Source organism: Zingiber officinale, chromosome 6A (assembly GCF_018446385.1).
Source record: "Zingiber officinale cultivar Zhangliang chromosome 6A, Zo_v1.1, whole genome shotgun sequence".
Lineage (NCBI taxonomy): Eukaryota > Viridiplantae > Streptophyta > Magnoliopsida > Zingiberales > Zingiberaceae > Zingiber > Zingiber officinale.
The window spans coordinates 116990558-117012877 of NC_055997.1; the positions used below are offsets into that span (position 1 = coordinate 116990558).

Consider the following 22320-nt stretch of genomic DNA (forward strand, 5'->3'; position numbering starts at 1 on the left):
AGGAGTTCAAATATGGTGTTCATTATTTATTTTGACTTTATATATGTTAACAGTAAAATCAAAGAATCGGCTAAAAGCCCACATTGAGGTTCACGTTGGGCCCGATATGGAATGATATCAGCCCAACGTGGGCTTTTATGTCGATTCTTTGATTTTACTTGTTAACATCTATAAAAAAATAATGGACACATATTTGAACTCCTTGCCATTTTAGAAATCCATAGAAATCGAAATGAATTCAATCATGGGTTTTGACCGAAACCCACCGATCGACCTAAAAGCTCCGATTGCACCCATTTCATTTTAAAATTACAAGAAGTGAAAATATGATGTCCATTATTATTTTGACAGTGGTGGACCAGAGATTTTGAAAACCCAAAATCTCTTTATTTCTTTTTTTTTTTTTATTTTGTTGTATCTTGCCCGATATCTCCCATATCAGGCCCAATGTGGGCCTGATATGGAGATATCAGGCCCACATTGGGCCTGATATGAAGAGATATCAGGTTGACGGGCATGATATCTCTTCGTATCACGCCCAAACAAAAAAGGAAAAAAAAGAAAGAGATTTAGGGTTTTCAAAACCTCTAGACTAGGAGTGCCAAAATAATAATGGACATCATATTTTCACTCCTTGTAATTTTAGAAATTCATAGAAATGTGTGTTAATCTGATTCACATACTGTTTTAATCTTTGATTTTATGTTGGACTAGGCCTGATATCAAGGAGTTCAAATATGGTGTCCATTATTTATTTTGGTTTTTTATAGATGTTAACAAGTAAAATCAAAGAATCGCAAAAACCACATTGGGCCTGATATGGACTCAAATCAGGCCCAACGTGGGCCTGATATGGAATCATATCAGGCCCAACGTGAGCTTTTATGCCGATTCTTTGATTTTGCTTGTTAACATCTATAGAAAATAAATAATGGCACCATATTTGAACTCCTTGTAATTTTAGAAACTGAAATGAGTGCAATCGGAACTCTCGAGGTCCATCAGTGGGTTTTGACCGAAACCCACTGATCGACCTAGAAAGCTCCGATTGCACCCATTTAAGTTCCTGTGGATTTTTAAAATTGCAAGGAGTCCAAATCTGGTGTCCATTATTTATTTTGGCTTCTTCAAATGTATTAAAATGTGATTAAAGATTGACTAATGTTATTCTATATTCTGCCGACAGAGGAGAGAGAGAAGTGAGAGAAATATAATGAAGAAAAGAAAAACAATAGAAAAAGTCAAATTATCATGAGGGTAAAATAGGAAATGCTTTTAAAAAAGTGTGCTCTTTGATAAATACCAAAGTAGTGTATGCTTTTTGGTAAATTCAGATTTTCAAATGCGCCTTTTGATAAATTGTCGCATTTGAATTGTTGTCAATGTCACTTTGTTCATGCATATTATATATGATTATTATCAATGTCAAGTGATGGTGACAACGGTTTAGCAGCTTTTTGTGGACTGGTAAATTAAAAACCTAGAAAGTTCATGAATTGAGAGCTCCTCTATTTTCATGGGATGTTTACAAAGGAAAGAAGAGTAATCACGAGGATATGGATATCACCTTCAAAGCAGGTCTTGGTGGATACTCTCCCTCCTGGGCTTGCCATGTGCTTGATTTATTTGTCCTCCGTATGGGTTTAGGGACAGATTGGTAGGGATGAATAAATCATCTTTTGTCACATATGTGCTTGATTTATTTGTCTTATTTTATTGTGAGTCTCATGATAATGAATTGTTGGGGATAAATAACTTGTGGATACTCATAAAGAGATAAAAAAAATCACGAACAAGTTGGTAATCAGTTCAAAAAAAGCAATTTAGATTACAAACAAATGAAGGATTTTAACTTCAGTGGTCATTCTATTAAAACCTATATCTATAATTTCTGAGTTCACAAAAAAGAAAAAGAAAAAAAATTCCTTCCAACTTTTATTATTTAACGGTTGTTTATAAACTGATTTTATAATTTACTTCACTAACTATGAAGCAGGGTGTTTGTACATGCTAAGATAACAACACGACCCAAATAGGCAATGCAAAAGATCAAGGCTCAAGAAGAATTCCTTTCTTTATTCTTGTTCCCAAGCGAGTAAGTCTCAGGATGACAAGAATTGAGGTCAACTTTGAATCTTTAAAGCTATCATCCACGTGCATCAATTCCACAAGCTTATCCACTACAATAATAGATTCAGCTATTTCACCAAATATTTTGACGATGGAAAAGATTTATGACAACAATCCGCAATGTCAATCATGATCAACAAAAACTCCTCACAGACTCGTCAATCAAACAATGCTTATGTTAAGTAATGCAGCTTATTCAAACACTGAATTGAACATTCTCAAAGTCAAATTGAACCTTCAATTATTACTTCATCAAGGACAATATTAGTTAGCTTTCACTCTGATTTTGGATAGATGAGTCAAAAGATGGGTTTAAATATCTTTTATATTTGCCAAAGGAATAAAGAGGTAACCACTAAATTCTCGTTCTGAATGAGAGATTGACTTCTCCCTTTAAATGAAACAAGCCCCAAGGCCTAAATGTGATAATGAGGGGATTAATGAACATTGTTACGTATTCACTCCCTACACAGATAAAGTGGTCCTCACCAAAGTCACCAAGCGAGATGCATTGACAAAGGAAGGAAAATCACCAAGAATAATGGATATGTAACTGCTCAGGGGAACGAATTGTCAAAGTTGAACATCAAAAAATAAATTTAAAAATAAAATCAAAACATAACCAAATGTAAAAACATTGGCATAAACTGATGAAGTTATTATCATGATAGTGGCATAATTTGAAAGAAATCAATTCCCAGCTACAAGTTTTCTACATGAATTCTGTTTAAGAGAATATTTAACAGTATGGAAATGCAGCTGAATTGATCTTTAGCCAAGATGACCAACCTGATCTGGATTGAACTTTCCTCTTAATAGTTTTTTACGCTCTGGTTTGTCCTCTTCCCAGGTTAGTTTGACTTGACTGTGTTGCAAAGCACGAGTTTGGAAATCTGGCCTGTTGTAGCCTGTCGATGCCTGAACAATATAGCAAGAATGTTAACCAAGTTAATCTGAAATAAATAACCTAAACATAGTAAAAAGTATTCAAACTAAAGTAAAATTTTATGGTGAGAAGTTTACTAGCATTATCATTAGCCTTAGTTATCGTGACAAGTTTATTAGGATTATCAGTGCCTTAGTAATCTTGTAATTACCTTAATTTTATCATGATAAGTTTACAAGGAACAATAGTCTCTCTTCCTGTAACTGCTACGTAGAAAAGAAAATTGTTCAAGTACTTTTTTACATGGTAGACTGACTACATATAGAAAGTAATTACAAATGGGACATGATGAATTCATCAAATAAAATTCAAAATATAATTAATACTGACTTGAATGTGTTAGTTGTTTTGGTGTCTCAGTAAGTCCTCATTGACAACTGATGTGACAGAGAAGCACATACCATGTTGAATAAAGTGCACGATATCTGACTACTGTTAATTAGTTATCAAGCAACATGAAATTTTCATCAGCCACAATAGTAAAAGCACTTCTATTATGATGGTGTAAGTTTTTTTCCTTCTTTATTTTGTTTTTGTTGTTGCTTGGAGAAAACAAAGAAAGAGCTTGAGAAGTATGTTTAGCCTATAAATTCACTGACTGATTTTGTTCAGTTAATGCTAGTCATGAGAGTGGAAAACTTAAAATCCATCACAAGAAAAACAAGTACCTCTTTGGCTACATCTTGAGGAGGATGCTTAAAATCCATCGAATCAGGAACGAAGTGCAGATCAAACACATTACAACTTTCTAGAAACTCAGTACCATCCAGAGTATTAGCAATAATACGACTAGTGATGGCAACAGAATCGAGAATCACCACTGCATAATAGTACCTGCAATGCCATTGAAAGGAAAAAAAGCAAAGCAATACAAAAACTTCGGATGATATATTATCCACATGAAATGGACTAAAACAATAAAAAAAAAAAATCAAAATCATATAATAAAGTATAGCTGCAATATAATTACAATAAAAATAGCAACCTCAGTAGAGAAACATCAGAAGCCCCATGGCTTCACTATCAACGATACAAAATTGCAAAAATCATATAACAGTATAATAATATATTCTATGGTTTTGGATGAGAGTCACATTGTTATGATCATCACGTAAAAAAACTATGTAGCACGATGAGAATGCTAAGATTGATATGTGGAGTTACTAGAAAGGATAATTTTTTAAAAAACTAATATTCAAGAGCAATTAGGTGTAACTTCAATAAATAAATAAATCAGAAATTAAGTTGAGATGGTATGGATTTGTAAAAAACATCATAAATTAAAAGAGTTGAGGCTATTGGACAGGAAATTATAAGGGGTAGAAAGTGGCCACGGAAAACACAAGTCAATAAAATAAAAAATTATTTAATAAATTTAAATATTGCTTACCATGCATACCACGACATGGAAAAATAAAGATAAGATTCACGTACCCAACCTCAAATGATTGGGATAAAGATGGCTTGATCATGATGAGTTTAAATAAATATTCTGCCTAATCCAAGTGCAACCAAAATGAAAAAAAAAACAAACAAACAGATATTTTGATAATCCACTTCTGACTGCTAATACTGTGCCAATAATTAAAAAGAATGATATGTATTCATGACAATAAGAGATTGTATTGCATTTAGGAAAACAACAACAACAATCTAGCCTTATCCCAGAAGATGAAGTCGGCTATATGACATTTAAGAAAAAAACAAAGAAATCATGAAAGTTCAAACGGTACTATAGAACAGAAAAGCATAAAATAAGACACACTTCACTAAATTCACCTTAGCTTGTTTAACTCATAGGTACGTAATTTTTCATTGTCGATATTAGAATCATCCTCATCTGAATTACCATTGTCAATTAGAGCAAAAGGTCCACTAACTGCTTCAATTTCCATACATTTCAACCCAAATTCAGATGGATAGATAGATGGGCACTGACAAAACTTGTCCACCCTTTGGGAGACAAGAACTCATGACGACATATAGATCAACAACCTATATGTTAATGGAGAAAATTTCAGTTAGGTTTTACAATAAATTTAAAATACTTAAGCAAACATACATCAAGATTAACAAGAAAATTTTAAGACAATCATTGCTAGCTAGGTTAAAGATGACTATCAAAACAAAAGTAAACATGATTTTTTTTAAGTACAAGAGTTACATACTAACTGGAAAATAAACGAACTGTAATTGAAAAATCAATGGAAAGGCTAAATATAAGAGGATGAAAAAGCGGACTAGAGTGTTGAAAAAAGACTCTCTAATTGTCCATATGGATTTGAATTTGATTTATAATGCATCAAAAGTTATTCAAGTTCCACCGAACACGCTAAAATGCATATCTTATTTATTAATGGGAAAACAGTATACAATGTCAAATCCTTTCAACTATAATTTCTAAAACTAACTAAATAATGAGTACAAACTATAGGAAAAATTTAGTGATAACTACAAATATATGAGCAAAATAAGTACTATATTTCATATGATATTATCTTAAGCCACAAAATAAGCCCTCATACAACTAACAGACTACCATGATGTAGAAAAACAAATGCAAACTAAAAATCAACAAGATATATCAATTGAAGTTCCATAACGTACCTTAATATGATCCCAATCCATATTTACAACAGCGACTCTATTAGTTTCATTGTCGATTATATGTGTATCCTCATGACTAGCCAATAGATACTTCCAAATGTCACTATTCACTGAGCGTTGTAAAAAAAAAAAAAAGAAAGATAAATCATAGTTAGACTACTGCTAAATAATATCTCACTGTGTTTCCTAACAATATCGCCTTCCAAATAAAACAAGGGAAATCACAATGAAAATTACTACTGCAGCAATCGATAGAATGTGAATTTAGAATGACCATCTAAATCACATATTTAGAAACTCAAATAAAGAAAGGCATCAAATATTAATCAATTATACTAAGTAAATTGAAATAAAAAAGGAAACAAATATTAACATAATACTAACATCATCGTCTTCGGTGTCTTCATCTTCGGACGAACTATACTCATGCCTGCTAAAATTCGAACGATTCAATTCCTCTTCATCATCATCACCACTACTCTTAACTGCCTGCTCCGCTGAAACATCTATCTCGGAATCGATATCGTCACTACCTTCCTTCACAGGTTCCCGTTACTTCTGCTGCTCCCCGTCTTCCTGCTTATTGAGATAGTAATGGAAAAAAGGATTCACGGATTTCTTCTTACGCTTCCCTCTCTTGTCGACGGGAGCATCAGAAGCCTCGAATTTCTTGTCCGAGAATATATGGGTGAAGCGGGAGTCAATTACGACCTTCGTTTCACGCTTCAAAGAAGACAACGCCCGAAGCAGGGCTAAAAAGCACAGCAGGTTTGTTTTTTGTTTTTTTGGCTATTTCTATTGGAGAATTTATAGGAGCAGTTGGTATGACTTCTTTGTTGACAAAACAAATAAAAATTATATAAAGTTGAGTATGAGGATAATTTGGCTTTTTTCAGCCCAAAACAAAGATGAAATTTATCATTCAAGCGGTTTAATAGCATCAGTCTTACGAGCCTCTATAAAAAGATAAATTACCAATGCGAAGGACTTTTTTCCAGCTCAAAACAAATACCAATAATAAATGGATGTTGTTCTTTCTTACATCATTATTTATATTTATTTTTTTCAAGAACTTTTCTCAATAGAAGCAACCCTTTAGTATATGTATGTATAATTTTAAATGTATCTTTCAAAATTTTTCCTTATAATCTTGATCGCAGAGTGGACAACCTAACCGACGGGATGAAAATGCCCCATCACGTGTTATATTTAGGATTCAAACCATGAATACTTGACAAACTACTTGAGCACCAATTCAAAAACTCACTTTGTTCATTATACTTCATGCTAAAAAGAACGTTGAATATTGTACAATCTGTTCATATTAACATATGGTTTTCCAAAAAAAAAAAACCTAAACTCAGTTCAATTTATTCAACTAATTAATCATAAGGGAAGCTTTAGCACGATAAAATGATTATCATATGACTTGATCAAGAATTCGAGTAGCGAAAACAACTTCTTGCCTCTTAGAAGACAATGTATAATAACTTCTCTGCTACTAGTTCAATGGCTTCCTCCAAACACAAGCAATCTTCTCTGCTTATTCGAGCAGCGGCAGCAGAGAGAGCACTGAAGAAGTTGAAGCCAAGCGATCAGCAAGAGATCGATTTTGGTTTTGCAAAAACCGTTATCATAATCTCTCAGTCCGGTAGAAACAAAACAACAGGACTCAAAGTATCCTGCTTCATTCAAGTATCTAGTACTTCGATATTATCAAAAGCTAATTTGCAATTGATTTCCATAAACTTACACAATTCTGAACTTTGTGGCACATCTAGGACATATCTGTTTTTTTTACACCTAGGACTTGATTTCTCAAGGGACAAAAAACGTGAACCCGATCACAAGCTAATTCAAAGAACAGCTTCAGTCATGGGAAAAAAAACAAAACAAATCCAAGAACGTTAAAAAAAACACATAAGGCGTGATTTAATCATTTCCAACAATGATTTGTATTCTGGAAAAATGCTACCAAATAAATGAAATAATAATAATAATAGTGCAACCAGTGCTAAAAAGCAGGAAACTTCCACCATCAAAACTACATCGGTGAAAAAAATAATCAGGTATCAAAAATTAACTGCCAGCTAAAAGAATGGCATTGAGTCATCCACGTCAAACGTGTTGGGATAAATACAAAAAATGGAGTTCTCCAGCTGGAATTAAAAATTTAGTGAATCTCCTCTTGAATTTCTCCCACTGCAAGAAGATAGAGTAGCCCAAGTGTTCTCTTAGTGGAAAATGATGTACAATTGCAATGCAAAAGGGAAGCAAGTTCAGGTTTCTTACGTGCGAGTTCAACGCCTAGGTTTGCTTGAGCATCAGCATCAGAATTGAACTCCTTCAACAGTAAAGAAAAAACACAAAATATTTTTCAACTAGGACAAGACATTAGCAAATCAAAGGAAAAGCATCAAAATATTAACTAGGAGAATGGCCGGGCTGTAAATGGAGACAATATTAGTGAATAATGTTGATAGGCAGGTCGATGACAAATCATTTATATCTGTTCTATATTTAAAAATAAATAAGCTTGAAAAGAAATGAGCTTGGTTCGTTAAAGTTCCTGAAAAGAACTTACAAATGAACAAGCTTGTTAATCAACTAACTATAGCTTGATTGTAGTCTCTTTTGTTTAGTTTAATATACAAAGATATAAAAATATAAATCTTAGTAAAAACTTGAGTTTAGATGAAACTCAATAAAATTTCTAACAAAAAAAAGCTTGATAAGAAAAATTAGCAATCATGAACACAGCAAAGTAGGCTCACAGTTTTCCAACCCTGAGCTTGAGTTTAGGTTGTATATTACTGAATCAATTAACAGATATTCTCTGCCAACCAGGAAACAATTCATAGATTTTAGGTAAGCATCAAACTCAAACTAAACTACTAATGCAACTGCATTATAAGTCAACCGTGAGGAGTTTTGATGAGTTCAATTCATGCAATTACAACAACATTTCTAAAACTAACCGTGCATCTCATTAAATAATATAACTTTAGTCTAATTTATTAATATTATATTTGTGAATTTGTCATGAGCTTTGGAATAGATGAATGATAGAAAATGATATGAACATTAAAAACTAATCTTATGTTTGATTCATAGAGACATAGGAATTAGAAAGAATAATTTTTACAAAAATATCCCTCCGCAAAATAGTTTGTCTGACTCATCTAACTCACAAATTCCAATCAATCAGGTCTGAACAATCTATCCTATTCAATCAACTCATCTAGCCCATCTATCCGCCCTCCGGCTCAATTGATTTGTTTGACTTGCTAAGCCTGCCCTTATTTGCCAATCTCCCACCAGGTTTGCCCAACTCATATAGCCCGATCAGTCCAATAGGCCAATAGTGCTTACACAACCTCAGCAACCCACCAGGACTTAGTAGGCCACCTAGCATGACTAGCCTACCTAGTTACACCATCCAACCAGATCAACTTTGCCCATTAGCAAGATCAAAACATTCAAAGCTGCTTTGCTCATGCATAGTATATATTCCTTTTCAACGGTTGTATAGAACAAGAATATGCATTCTTTGAAGAATGGGAATTGAAAGAAATAACATTCCTTATGAATAAAGAATCACAATTACCGAGTTCATTTTTGTAATCAAAGATAGGAATACTAATTTCATGAGAATGCATAGGGAATAGAATAGCAATACTCAAGGACATATCAGTAAAATCTTAAGAAGCAACTGAGGTTAAAAGTCTCCCCTTAATTATCCAGATATGTTGCTGGATACCAATAAGAACATAATAGAGTACAAAATAGGCAAGTTTGGCAAGAGTGATACCCTTAACACATGCTTTATATTGAATGACTCAAAGGACCCCTTTAGTTCCTTAGCCTCTTTACATAAGAGGGCCATATTTTCATTCTTTGTTCGCCAGCGGTCTTCTAACTGTATGTTGAAAGAAATACAGCATTAGGCACAACAAGCATGATATACCAACTGTAATCAAGCACCATAATATCATAATGAGTTTACAAAATCAAAGCCATGTCATAAAATATACAATGATATTCCAGACTATACAACTCGTGAAAGAATAAAAATTTCAGAGGCAGTCAAAGAAATAGGGTCTGAAGTTGACCAATAGCCATGAAGAACCACTATATTGGATATGAACCTCAAGTTGTCGGACTAAAAAATGAAGAGTGTTGCCAGGATACTCCGAAGAAGTTGCGCCGAAGCAGCATCAGATGCCGGCCAATGGCCGTGAGGAGCCACTCAACCACATGGAAGAGGTGGAGTGGCAGTGGCAAAAGAAGCTAAATCAACACCACTATGGCTTACGCACATGCATCCCCATTGTATCCAAAATGGACAAGGGCTCCCTCCTCACCCATACCATCATCTATATCAACAAGCTACAGACCAAGGCAACATACCTCATATTGGAGAAGAGAAGGCTACAATTGGAGATCAACAAGCTACAGAGGTCAAGGAAAGGGGGGCAAAAGGGCGACAGGGAATTCTAGAGCTGGAAGGCAAGAAGGAGATATGGCTAGAGCTGGAAGGCAAGAAGGAGATATGGGCCATACTGTCGAGCATTATTCATACCAAAGGTTAAAACAACCATCAGGCAGTTTTCAAGCAGTGACAAAAGAAAATTGATTTTCAGAAAAGGCAATAGATTGATATTTAGAGCAATTTGGTCCTTTCCTTCTCAACTCCTTTCCCTCTTAACTGTCTCATCGCCAAGTAATCTACCTTATGGCTTCCTCTCCTTTCCTTCCCTCCTTCTCCCTCTCTCTTCTCATCTGATGTAATCACAGCCATACTGTAATTCAACGGAAGATGGTTCCAACAACTGAAACTTGAAGAACTTTTACTTAGTTACAACTTGTAAAACCATCTATTGAGACTCCTTAGCCTAACATGGGCTAAGAAACATGAAAGATCTCTAATATTGATTACAAGTATCAAATAACAAAACAACATTATTCTTTCCAAATCTTACTAATAAACATTAGGATTTGATTTTGATTATAATCTCTCAAGAATTATCTACCTTTATTGGAAAAGACAAGTTAATAATCACTGCCTTCTGAAGAGCTACACTATACATCAGTGAAAAGGATGGGTGTCATCACATTGCCAAGGTTAGATATCCAAGTACCCCCAATTGATGGGATATGAATGTAAGGACGCATACACAGGGTAATGCACCATGTTAATGTAGGAGAGTTTACTGAGCAAACCTAGTTCAAAAGATGTTGTTGGAGGTTGTGAATGGTTGAGGTAGCAAAGGAATAAGCCATGGAGGTTATCAACTTACAAGTTAATGAGGCATCATTTCATTCGTGTTTAAACTTGTGGAAAGAAATTATGCAGGGACCTCTAGAGTGATGAAAATAATTGAGCTGAATAGAGGATAAAGATTGATTTAATCGGCCCTAAATAATTGAAGGCAGACAAAGTTGATGATGACAATAACATCTATAATGCATGAGAAAAAAACCTCCAAGAATCACTCAATGATAGAGGCAGCTTTGAGAGATCATTACAAGAAACATAGGAAGGGGAGGGTACTATCTACAAAGGTAGAGAGAATATCAAAGACAAGTACCCCCAACTGAGACATCCATATTTTTTGAAAAGGAAAATTTAAGCAGACTTCGGATACTAATTAACAATGTACGTATATTAACATGACCACAAACAAGCTGCAAGTTGAATAGATTGTTAAGAAACATTCAGGAGTTAGTACAAAATAGGATACTCCCACGCTCCCCACATGCAATTTTTTCCCCTACAGTTGACATTATATTTTCAAGATGCTAGGAATCGTTCAAAGTATAATACAACTGGAGACGAACCTAGTTGACTATTTTAGTCTAGTTTAAGTCTAGCTCTCATTGCTGTATTTTGTGATGGTTTTGGATGATACACATTGTCTGGTTTATCAGAAAAATCAGATCAAAACAAACTCCACCAATCCAGATGAGAACTAGCCAATTTCAAAGACCGTGGCTAGTCACATCAAAGTCTCAAATTCATAGTCTAACAAATTGCTCAAACATCCACAATCATATCCTGTGAAAGCTAAGTTCAAGAAAGAACATTAAAATTCCAGGATTATCTCAATGTTATTGAGCATCTTGCATTATGCAAACAAGCAAGGAAACAAATCAACCAACAAAACAAAGAATAGCAAACCTGCAGGCAGACAAGTTTCGAGTCACCTTGGGCATGAATTTGCTTAAAACCTTTCTTAAGAGCATACTTCATTCCCAAAATCAGTGCCCGATACTCAGCAACATTATTGGTGACAACACCCAAGCCTTGTCGGAGTCGACAGATCTTCCTCACATGAAAGAAGAATCTTACATTGTTAAGTTTAAAAATATTGAACTGCAAAGCCATAGAAAAAAGGTCAGTGGATATTTACCAGGCTTCCATCAGGGTTACGAAGAATTACTCCAGCACCAGCTTTTCCAGGATTTCCTTTCGATGCACCATCAAATTCTAGAATGCAGGACCTCTGCAAATACTAGTTTCATCAAATTCCTTGATGATGGAGAAATATTAAAAACTAGTGTATAATAAATAGAAAAAAAAATTGCAGCCGATAATGGAGGGAGCCAATAACTGGCAAAAAATCATTGTCAACCATGATATTGACTTAAATTCTAAGGTCAAAAATTTTCCTTTGAGTTTATACTAATCTCCTAAGGACTAGATCATTTCACAATATGAAATCAGAGATATGTTGCTTCAAACCATCACCATCATGCTTGATACAACATTCTGGTTGACTCCGCATTATGATTGTTGTTTGCCCATGACAAGGAAACAACGTCTTATTATCATACCTCCTATTACGGGGATATCATATTTCCTACAGACACGTGTAACACCCTTATGGGCCATTGAAAAGTCAAAATCTCACCTTTGAACTTGCTTATCACAGCTGTATTCCATATTCTGTAGAGCTATATTTTTCTATATGAAAGAAACTTCATAGTAATGGGAAGAAAAATGTTGCTTGAGTGATTACAATTTTTAATCAGAATGCAAGTGGAACAGAAACGAAAATCAATGAATTTCTGAGTCATACAATAACAATGATTGCTTTTGAAGGTGTATGCTTCAACATCATTCCCATCGCATGAACAAATACAAAAGGCCAAGCACATAAAGGGCATTAACAATAAAACAGGTATCCCGGATGATACTAGGATGATTGGCACCAATTGTGCTAAGCAAGTGACTCCAAGGAAGTGAGATGGTTTGACATTTTCACAGCTCATGGACTTCACATAACTTTAATTTGTCCTACTAAGAATTGTGTGGAACGCAAGATGAGAAAAACTATGGACAGCAACTTACTGGTGTTGCATGCTCACTGCTAATGTTTATTTCTACCTGCATGTCTGCAGTTTTCTTATGGTACAGATAAAAAGCTGAAGCACAATGCCAAAAACCATTGAAAAGAACTCTTTGCCAACAAGCAGTTCCAACTCAGGAAAATTCTCTCAACCCAAAGGATGACAACAGCCACAATGAGATGAAAGGAAATCTAATCTTCAATAAAGATGAATGACACTGTATATTAGACTTGGTATCATCATCAATGCATTCATTATATGCCTCAGAAATTTCATCAAAAAAAAATTATATGCCTCAGAAATAAATGCAGAAACATTGGCAAGAATACACAAAAGAAAAGGAGGTGAAGGCATGCAGAACTGAAGTGATAGAAGGCAACAGTGATGACAGTGAACTCTCTACTAATGCCTTAAACTTTGCCACCTTTGCCTATCCAACTATCTGACAACTGTCATTCCTTCACAGCAAATTAGCTGAATACAATAAGTTTTTTCACCAGACGAGCAGAATATCTATATTAGACAGAATAATGGTGTTGGCATCTTGTTTTGTATGCTTGTAATTCCTTGTCAGTTAGATATAGATAGTTCAAACAAGCATCATAGCAGTAGATAATACATCAAGCATTAGCATTGGCATCTACTATGTTATTATAAGATGTTGATTGTACCTCAAAAGAATGTTTTAGTTTCACTTGTTTCTTTGACTGTTCAGCAGTTGGAATGGAACTTGACCCAACCGCTTCCTGGTTAATACATGGAAAAAGAGAAAACAAAGAAGAATTACTGTAAATGAAATACCACTCTTAAAATGTCAGAGTTGTCATGAACAAGCAATGTATTGAAAAAAAAAATAATGTGTAATTAATTTAATAGGCGACAACTATCGGAGAAATTTGCATATGAATTCTATAGAATTGATAAAATTTATAATATAATCTCTTTCCAATTTTAGGGATAGATTTAAGAAAACAAAAAAAAATAACTGGTAATTGTATTAATGAAACAAGATGAATATATATTAATCTAACTACTATTGCAAACACCAGATGTAAGTTCTTTCTTTATAATACTACAAGTTAAACTTAAAATTGTAAGATAGATCTCCTTAGTGCATATTATGTGGATATCATACTGTGATAATTCATAAGTCTTTGGTTAGGGTAAAATTGAAACTTGAATTGTGGAATGAGATTTAGGAACTAAAGATTTTAATTCAAGAACTAAGATTATATACAAGAACGTAAGAAAAGAAATCACGATAAAATGTTAAATTGGAAAGGTATGAAATTTCACTAAGTCTTGTAAAAAATTGAAACTACAATTGAACAAAGGAAAAATATTTTGGGTGGTAAGGGAGAGTAACTTCCAGAATCATGTTCAGTGATCCTGTGCAGCTTAAGCAAAAAGGTAAATTTTACAAGACATGGTATCAGCAATCATACTTTTAGGTGATAGTTTATGGTGGTAAATAAAGTAAACAAATTCAGGATACACAAGACTAGTTTATTGCATTAAGACCAATCCAACAAGAACAATATTGAGGTTTTGTGTGTGTCTGATCATCACAGGATATTATCTCATATACCATGTAATTATTCACTTAAAACTTTCTTTTCAAGTACAAACTACTTTATTGAAAATAATTTCACAATGATCTGCTTGACCATCATCTAATTACTAATCTGGAGCATCGAGGACATTGTGTTACAATGCAACTGTTTTGATTTCTTACAATCATGAATATACAAGTGAATCAAATCAAACACCCCTTGCCAACAATCAGTCAAGTATTAGAGTGATTAGCGATAGAAAAACAGACAAAGATGTTAACACTGAGAAGCTGGAGAGTTGAGGACATTGTCAACAATTCAACGTCTGAATACAATCATTATTTTGAATTTCTTATCATCATGAATATGAGACTGAATCAAATCAAATGCCCCTGGCCGACAGTCAGTTAAAGATTTGATTGATCATATAAATATGGGCAAAGGGTGAAAGGAAAACCATGGCTTCTAGCATTTGAAAGAAAAGAAAAGAAAGAATCTTGTTCACAAAGGTGCTAAGATAGAATCAGCAATTTAGAATCAAACTCCAAATCTACAAATAATGCAATTGTATTCTACAATAAACATAAAAGAACTGATGGAATGTTTGCAGTATTAAATTACCAAATTATCCATCACATCGTTTGATCTTTTTGGAGGTGATGGGCTCTGTGATTTATCAGGTGGAAAAGCAAGACCATCTGGTTGCTGGAAACAAGGAATACATGAAAAAATTGTGAATCTCAAACAATTGAAAACAAATGCCAACCTTTAATGAAGTGCAAAGGTAACATGAATCGTAGAGGTTCATCCTTAGCTACAAACCAATAATGTACCATCACAAAGAAAATAACAATTATCTATCTGCTGTTTATGATTTCACGGTGCAGAACTTATAGATAGGAATCTTACATGCAGATAGAGGTGTCAAACAGGTGGGTCATCCAGCACAACACACTTGCTCCAGCACAAGTCATGAGTTGGACTGTGGGGCTAGCAGGGCATATAAACTATTTTATTTAATATATTTTCCAGATAAAATTTTATATATTACCACTTCTACCTCTAAGATAAGCTAAAGAAAATTTTTTTAAAAAAAGTATTAAATTACTCTTAGGACATTTGAAGAATATTGTTTAGATATTTTTTATATACCATATTTTTTTATTATTGATTTTTTTTAATAATTAAATTCTGGGTCTAGTTTCCCAACCTATTTTTTTTAATAATTAAATTCTGGGTCTAGTTTCCCAACCTAAGAACGACCAATGATATACATAGAGCAATATTGGGTATGACCATCTGCAGCCATGTCAGGCACTACAAGGCCCGAATGGAAGTGGCTGGTCTTGGCCTTTAGTCATGCATAACTCGAATATGATCCATTGATACCTCTACATGCAAAACAATGGGATATATGTTCATCCATATATTAGGGAAAATTTACTACATAGAATACACAAATTTTGTAAGTGAGAGTTGATTTTGGTAAATAAAAAAAAAATCTTTCTTAAGACAATAAGTTGTGCAAGTTCCAAGCAATTAAATTTTTGCATGGATCTTTTCTCACCAATGAGTATTGTGTGCAATTACCTTGATAAAAAAATCAACAGAATAATATTGGAAATATCATATACTACCATTATAAATATGCGAACATATTTTAGCCCAGAAAAAATTTGAAAAACGAAAAATAAGGTAAAATTTACTGCAGACTGTAACTAACAGACCTTCCATACAGGTAGAGATACTCTAACGTAACGATCACGAAGTTATTTATCATACCTGAAAAGGACAAGGCAAGATTTCACCAAATAGATCTTCTTTCAAATCCGCTGCCTTGAGAGAGTATAAAGGATTTTTAAGTCCTTGAGAAGTGAGATATTCTTCTGTTTCTTTGCGCAAATTGTAACCTTTGTACACACTGACAGATGGATCACACACCTACATGATCAAGGTCATGTAACATAGATAATTATTAGCATAAGGATTCGCCACAAGCAACATGAATAAATAAACAAATTCTAGAAGTGTGCTTATCATGACAAACATATAAAGAACTCACAATATCCCACCTTAGTAATGCAAACATCATATCATGCAACAATTTATAGAGTGCAGGACATCTATTCCATAAGCCATCAGGTACTATGTGAATCAACTGTTTATGTGTAAGAACCATAACCAAAACCTACTAATTTGACAAACAGATAAGATCCATCCACTTGAATAAAATGTTTCCTGATGTTTGTATCATGCTCTTAGCTCCCACAGAAGGTGCAGATCTCAAATATGAAAAGTCAGTGTTTTATTTTTAAATGCTTTAGTGCCATTCTACATAATGATCATAATGAGTAATGAAACCACTAAACAAAGGCAAGAAAAAATAACTTGAGCTATTTGACTTATTAACATGCTGTGTTAATACCCACCATGCTTCGGCACGCTTTAAAGCATTCCAAGATCGACTCAAACTAGTTTGAATCATACAGTTTCCTTGGACATGCATCCAATCTGATTGACATGATTTCTTTGAATTTTGATTCGTATTGTATTGTATATATAATAAATATAGTTCTATGTACCTGCCATATTTGCCTCTTATGCCAAAATCATGACAAATGCAATTAATAAAGGTTGTCAGAATCAATATCTTACCTATCAACCATAGGGAGATACATAGGTGCAAAGAATAGGAACATAAGGTTCTACAATTCAACAATATTTTTTTTTAATACCAACAATCAGTATTTATGATTGATCGTATGTATATATTCATATTTCCATCATTCGAATATCATGAAACATAATACAAGTTATTCAAAGTTTCAATAAATGGATCATTATTATTGTTAAAGTGTTGTATTTTTATATAGAAAGAGACAAATTTTGTAAGGATGAAGATGACAAAAATTAGAAAGGATTCTACAACATAATCATCCAAAAAGAACCTCAATTAGTTGGAAGTTTTATCAAACAGAATAAAGAAAGTTGATTGTTAAAGCAAGTTTTAAAATGTGTAAGTGAATCATTCAACCGAGTCATGGCTATCAGCACTAAGAAGCTACTTGGGTACATCAAAGAAGCACACAATCAAATTGAAGATCCGTGAGACCTCAGCCCAATTCAAATTATATTTTGGAAATAAATCATTTAGGCCAAGTTAATATATATTGGACAAGATAAGCATGAGAATTCTTAAATATTAAAATATATACTCTGCAATTTCAGTTTAGATATGAAGTTGGGATAATAAATAAATTGAACAAGCAACAAAAGAAAAAAACAAAGATTACCGAAGAGCTAACTTGAGCTTGGCAATCCCTTAAATTGTTGTAGATACCAATGATGTCCCCTTTACGAACAACATAAAATGCATTGCTCTCTTCCTCCATTATTGTTGGTGGACCTTCTTTGGGAAGCTGACGAGTTCGCGACCGTCGTGTGGAAAAGCACTGGACACGATTGCCCTTGAAGACAAAGCCCAGGGATTTAGTGTTACACAAAATACCCCGCCATGATGTACCAATAAATCCACATAAAGTGCTCCTCATGACACCACAATTATTTGGTGAAGAAAAACTGCAATCCATATATAATTGCAGAAAATCACAAGGTCTTTTATTACTCCTAACAATAAAATTCACATATAGACATTTGTGACTCAGTGGCCAACATAGCTTATGAAACTAAATGAAGATGCAATATTTCAATTGCTTCACTTGAGTCTTGTGTATGTCATTGGAATTAATTGCTACACCTGAGACAATTTAAAAAGATTAACTAGTTTTTTTTTCCTGAAAGCATTTCTCATATTCTTATAAATTTTATTGCATTATGGCAGTTATAGCTTAAGATGATACAATAATATGAAATCAATATCAGTTTCTAAAGTTCACCTAAAGAATATGATTATAACATATTGACGAGGAACATAGAAATTGTAACTGTTTGTCAACACAGAATGCGCATGTTACCAAGTGAACAAACGACTGAGCATGGGAGAACCGTAATTCATTACTTCTTAACAAAATGGATGCTCTAAGCAAGGTTTCAAAAAGTATATGCAAAAGGTAGATGGTTTACCCACTGTTTAACTCATTCATAATATGCCAGGAGAAATGTGGTGGGTAACAAAAGTAGTATATCAAAAAAAAAAGATTAAGATATATCATATGGTAGATTAATCCGGACCCCGCATTGACGTGAACTTCGTAAACCGGGCCGCCCTTTTAAACAATATATTAATCAACATATCCACATCATATTTCTGCATATAAAAAAATAAAGACAAAAATACAATAAAAGACACATAATATAACAATTAATAATAACCACCAATGCAGAATATATATATATATATATCGTGCATATAACTAATATCTGAAAAAATTATCCTTGACATTTACAAACAATATACTAAATAGGACCACTTGAGGTTTGTCCATTTGACTGGGTCTAGCAAACAAGATACGTTTCCTCTTTAAATGCATATGCAGGACGCAGATGCCATATGTGACCACTGAGGTTTTCCAATCCGACTCCTAATAATTGAGAATATGTCCCCTAGGGTATTCACCTCCGGTCCAGACATATACCTGAGTAGTATGTCTGCAGACCCTTACCCTGACATAGAGACTGAGATGGGTGTTGGTTCAATTTTCTATCTTGGTACACCTGCTGATGAATCAATTCAACAGCCATGACTTTATCAATGGCCTACCAATGACTGGTGATCAACTGCCCAACTAGTTCCATCTGATGAAACAATATGCGCTGCAGGAGGAAGAAAAGGCTCCTTCGTTGTTGCACTACACAATTGGGGGCTTCTGGAAAATAACGGCAGGCAAACATTAATTTACTACGAAAAATCACAGGGAAACACAAAACCACAATAGGGTATTGAAACACACATTGCCACTGAGGAAATGCAAGACCAGGGGTTGGTGCTCATGAAAGGAAGATAAGGCGCTGCTGATCGAAAGAAGAAGATGGCCAAGGGCTGATATTACTGATTAGAAGAGGAGCTGACGGGGTTTGATGAGGAATGCGTCTGATCGACAGGAGATCAGTAGGGGAAAGGATTTCGCCGCGAGGAAGAAGGGACGAAGCTGCAGGATTCACTGGCCGCAACTACGAGGAAGGTGGGGGTGGGGGAAGCCGAGGCACGTCGACAGAGAGAGTAGGGGAGTGTGGCGGCCGCAGTTGGGGCGGCGAGGTCGCAAGAGGTAGAGAGTGGGGCGAGCGCAAACACGAATCGGGGTCTAAAACCCTTATGCTCAGTTTACTCAGTTTAGTTGGAAGGATAGATTAAAAACTAAGGAACGGAAAACTTTTCATTGTTTACTTCATAAGAACGCATGGATTATTAATAGATGGATGGATTCACGAGGATTCATTTATTCTTGATTTTTTATCCGTGGAACGCCTTTTTTTACTGTTGCGTGTGTCCTTATCCTCAACCACATGAACCTCTGATGGCTCTGCCCAATCAGCCCTATACGGCCTCTCACGCTCAACGCGAGCGGTGGGCATTCGTACAGGGTTGCTTGCGAGCGACTGGCATCTCACAAGCGGTCGTTCACCATCACAGAGCTATCAAAGCCCGTGATCTTCAAGACCGCAAAGAACAAACTTTCTTCTCCTCTCAAATCATCAAAATCTCAAATAACGAAAGCACACCGACACAACAGATCCAAGTCGAAAGAACGAATTTTTAAATCAAGATCCCCTCAATCTCTAAATCAACAAATTCTCATTGATCCTGTCCAAAAACGGAGACAATAGCAAGCTGGGGATGTGGCAGGAAAGTTGACGGGATGAAGACTACGGTCCTACAACACAAGAAGAATTAGTGTTAGACCGAGAAGGGGCTCCCGGCATTGGCCCTCCGACGTTCAAGTCAACTTCCGATGAGTAAAGATAAGAGATGACTGTAGATGGAATGTGTAGAAAACGAAGTTGCGCACATCTCTTCTTATTGATGGGAACCCCCTCGTGGTCCACCAAAAAGTGGACAAAAAATGGACCACTCGCAATTGTGGCTGAATCATGACCACGATCAGGCTACAATTGATTGCGATACCTTCTTGGATTCACCGTCTCCCTCAGGTTGTAGTTTGGATCAAGACGGCCAGCCAGCCGACCCAAGTTAAATAGCTAAAATCATATGAGTTAAATAGCTAAATAAAATCCCCTAACCGGATTAAGGAAAATCCTAATCAATATAATTACTAACACGAACTATTGATTAACCCACAAATTATAATCCATAGGTCAACTAGGGTTAGCTTCACTAACCCTAATCATACCGCTATTCAATTAGATCTAAATCTAAACCTAAATCAACTTAAACTCTCCTAAATATGAACCTATCATCTACAATATACAAATAATTTCATGATCTACAGTAAGATCAAATTCTCTACACCTCACCTCAAACTCACAACTTCTCCTGCTGATCCACGACCAGGGAGGGTGCTGCCGGATAGAGAAGCTGCTGCTGGAAACCAAGAAAAACACCACAGCTTGAGATCAAACAACCGGATACTCCACTAATCCAAATCCACAGGGCACAACCTCACCTGCCGGAAACACCACACTCTTCCTCTTCAATTGCCGGTGCTGATCACGGATCTGGCGATGCAGACGACCAGCCCACAGTGTTGTGGTGGTTGAAATCAAGCAACCCCTCTCCAAGATTGCTGCTATCGCCGTCAACCAGAGAGAAAAAGGAAGAACCAGCGACAGCGCTAGGCACAAGTCGGAGAGGGTCAAGAGAAGGAGGTTCGGTCGAAGCTAGCTTACCCCCGGAGCCTTCAATGCCCACCCTCGCCGGCGATCGAGTGGTAGCCGCGGAACTAGGTCGGCGCTAGGGCAGAGGGAAGGGATCGGGAGGAGGGTTTTCGGCGCGAGATGGAGAAGGTGAAGAGAAGAGGCTGGCCGATCGTGGACCTCGGCTTCGAGGTCGGCGGCGCTTGGGCAGAGACGGAAGAGGAGAGGTTCGGCGTTACGAGAGAAGACACGGGGAAGGAAACGGCTAGGAAGAAATTAGGGCACGGGTAGAAATAGGAAAAAGGGGAGGGAAGAAAAGGAAATAAATTAAAATAAAATTAGGTTTTCTTTTATTAAAGTTTAGCTTACTTTCTTAATCAATTTCTATGTTAATTGGGTATTCTAAATTGACTTTTCCCAAATTTATAAACGTATTTCCTCATAATACATCATATGAACTTCAATTAAATTTCAAAAAATTTCTATAAATTTTTAAAAATTCCATTAAGGATATTTACCTATTAAAATTTTTTTTTATTATTATTTATTGTGTCCCCAACCTTTCCCGAAGGTTGTATCATTCATTATATATACATCATTTTAACATCTTCTCCGACAATTATTTTTCCAGTCTCTACATTATCTTGGGGGAATTTATAGGTTTGTTGTTTATAAATTTTATTTTGTTTTGAGTATCCTGGAGGAAATTTATCATAAACCCCAATAGTAACATAGTGGGGGCAAAATTTTCTTAAGGAAAGTGATTCACTCTGTTCTGTTATCGAATATTTCTTTCAACACTTGGAACCCCTTGGGGAGCCTGGACTACATGGCTCAACCAATCAACGTACTCTATATCAGCTTATGGATGATTTTTAGGGTTCGGTCGTTTAGACCGAGTCTAGGCGCCCGGACCACTAGGGTGCCCCGGCTTAGTCTAAGCGATAGAATATATTTTTA

General features: G+C 35.2%; 1 protein-coding gene and 1 pseudogene across 9 annotated transcripts; both read right to left on the reverse strand.

The window, feature by feature from the left end:
* Nucleotides 1–2777: 2777 nt before the first annotated feature.
* On the reverse strand, nt 2778–7460 carry LOC121995205 (annotated as a pseudogene).
* Nucleotides 7461–7664: 204 nt separating this feature from the next.
* Nucleotides 7665–21643, reverse strand: LOC121997649. Of its 9 annotated transcripts, none has more exons than XM_042552174.1 (11): nt 21171–21643; nt 21022–21085; nt 17883–18056; nt 16372–16530; nt 15211–15294; nt 13708–13782; nt 12097–12189; nt 11865–12008; nt 9495–9602; nt 7976–8027; nt 7665–7885 (listed from the first exon to the last, which is right to left on the reverse strand). In XM_042552174.1, exons 3-11 carry the CDS (start codon nt 17979–17981, stop codon nt 7857–7859), a joined length of 843 nt encoding a protein of 280 aa, XP_042408108.1. In that variant the 5' UTR covers nt 17982–18056; nt 21022–21085; nt 21171–21643; the 3' UTR covers nt 7665–7856. The 9 variants fall into 9 exon arrangements, 8 of the variants coding, with proteins under 8 accessions (XP_042408108.1, XP_042408106.1, XP_042408109.1 ...); XM_042552172.1 differs by having other exon boundaries at nt 17883–18168; XM_042552175.1 differs by having other exon boundaries at nt 21022–21088.
* Nucleotides 21644–22320: the final 677 nt, after the last annotated feature.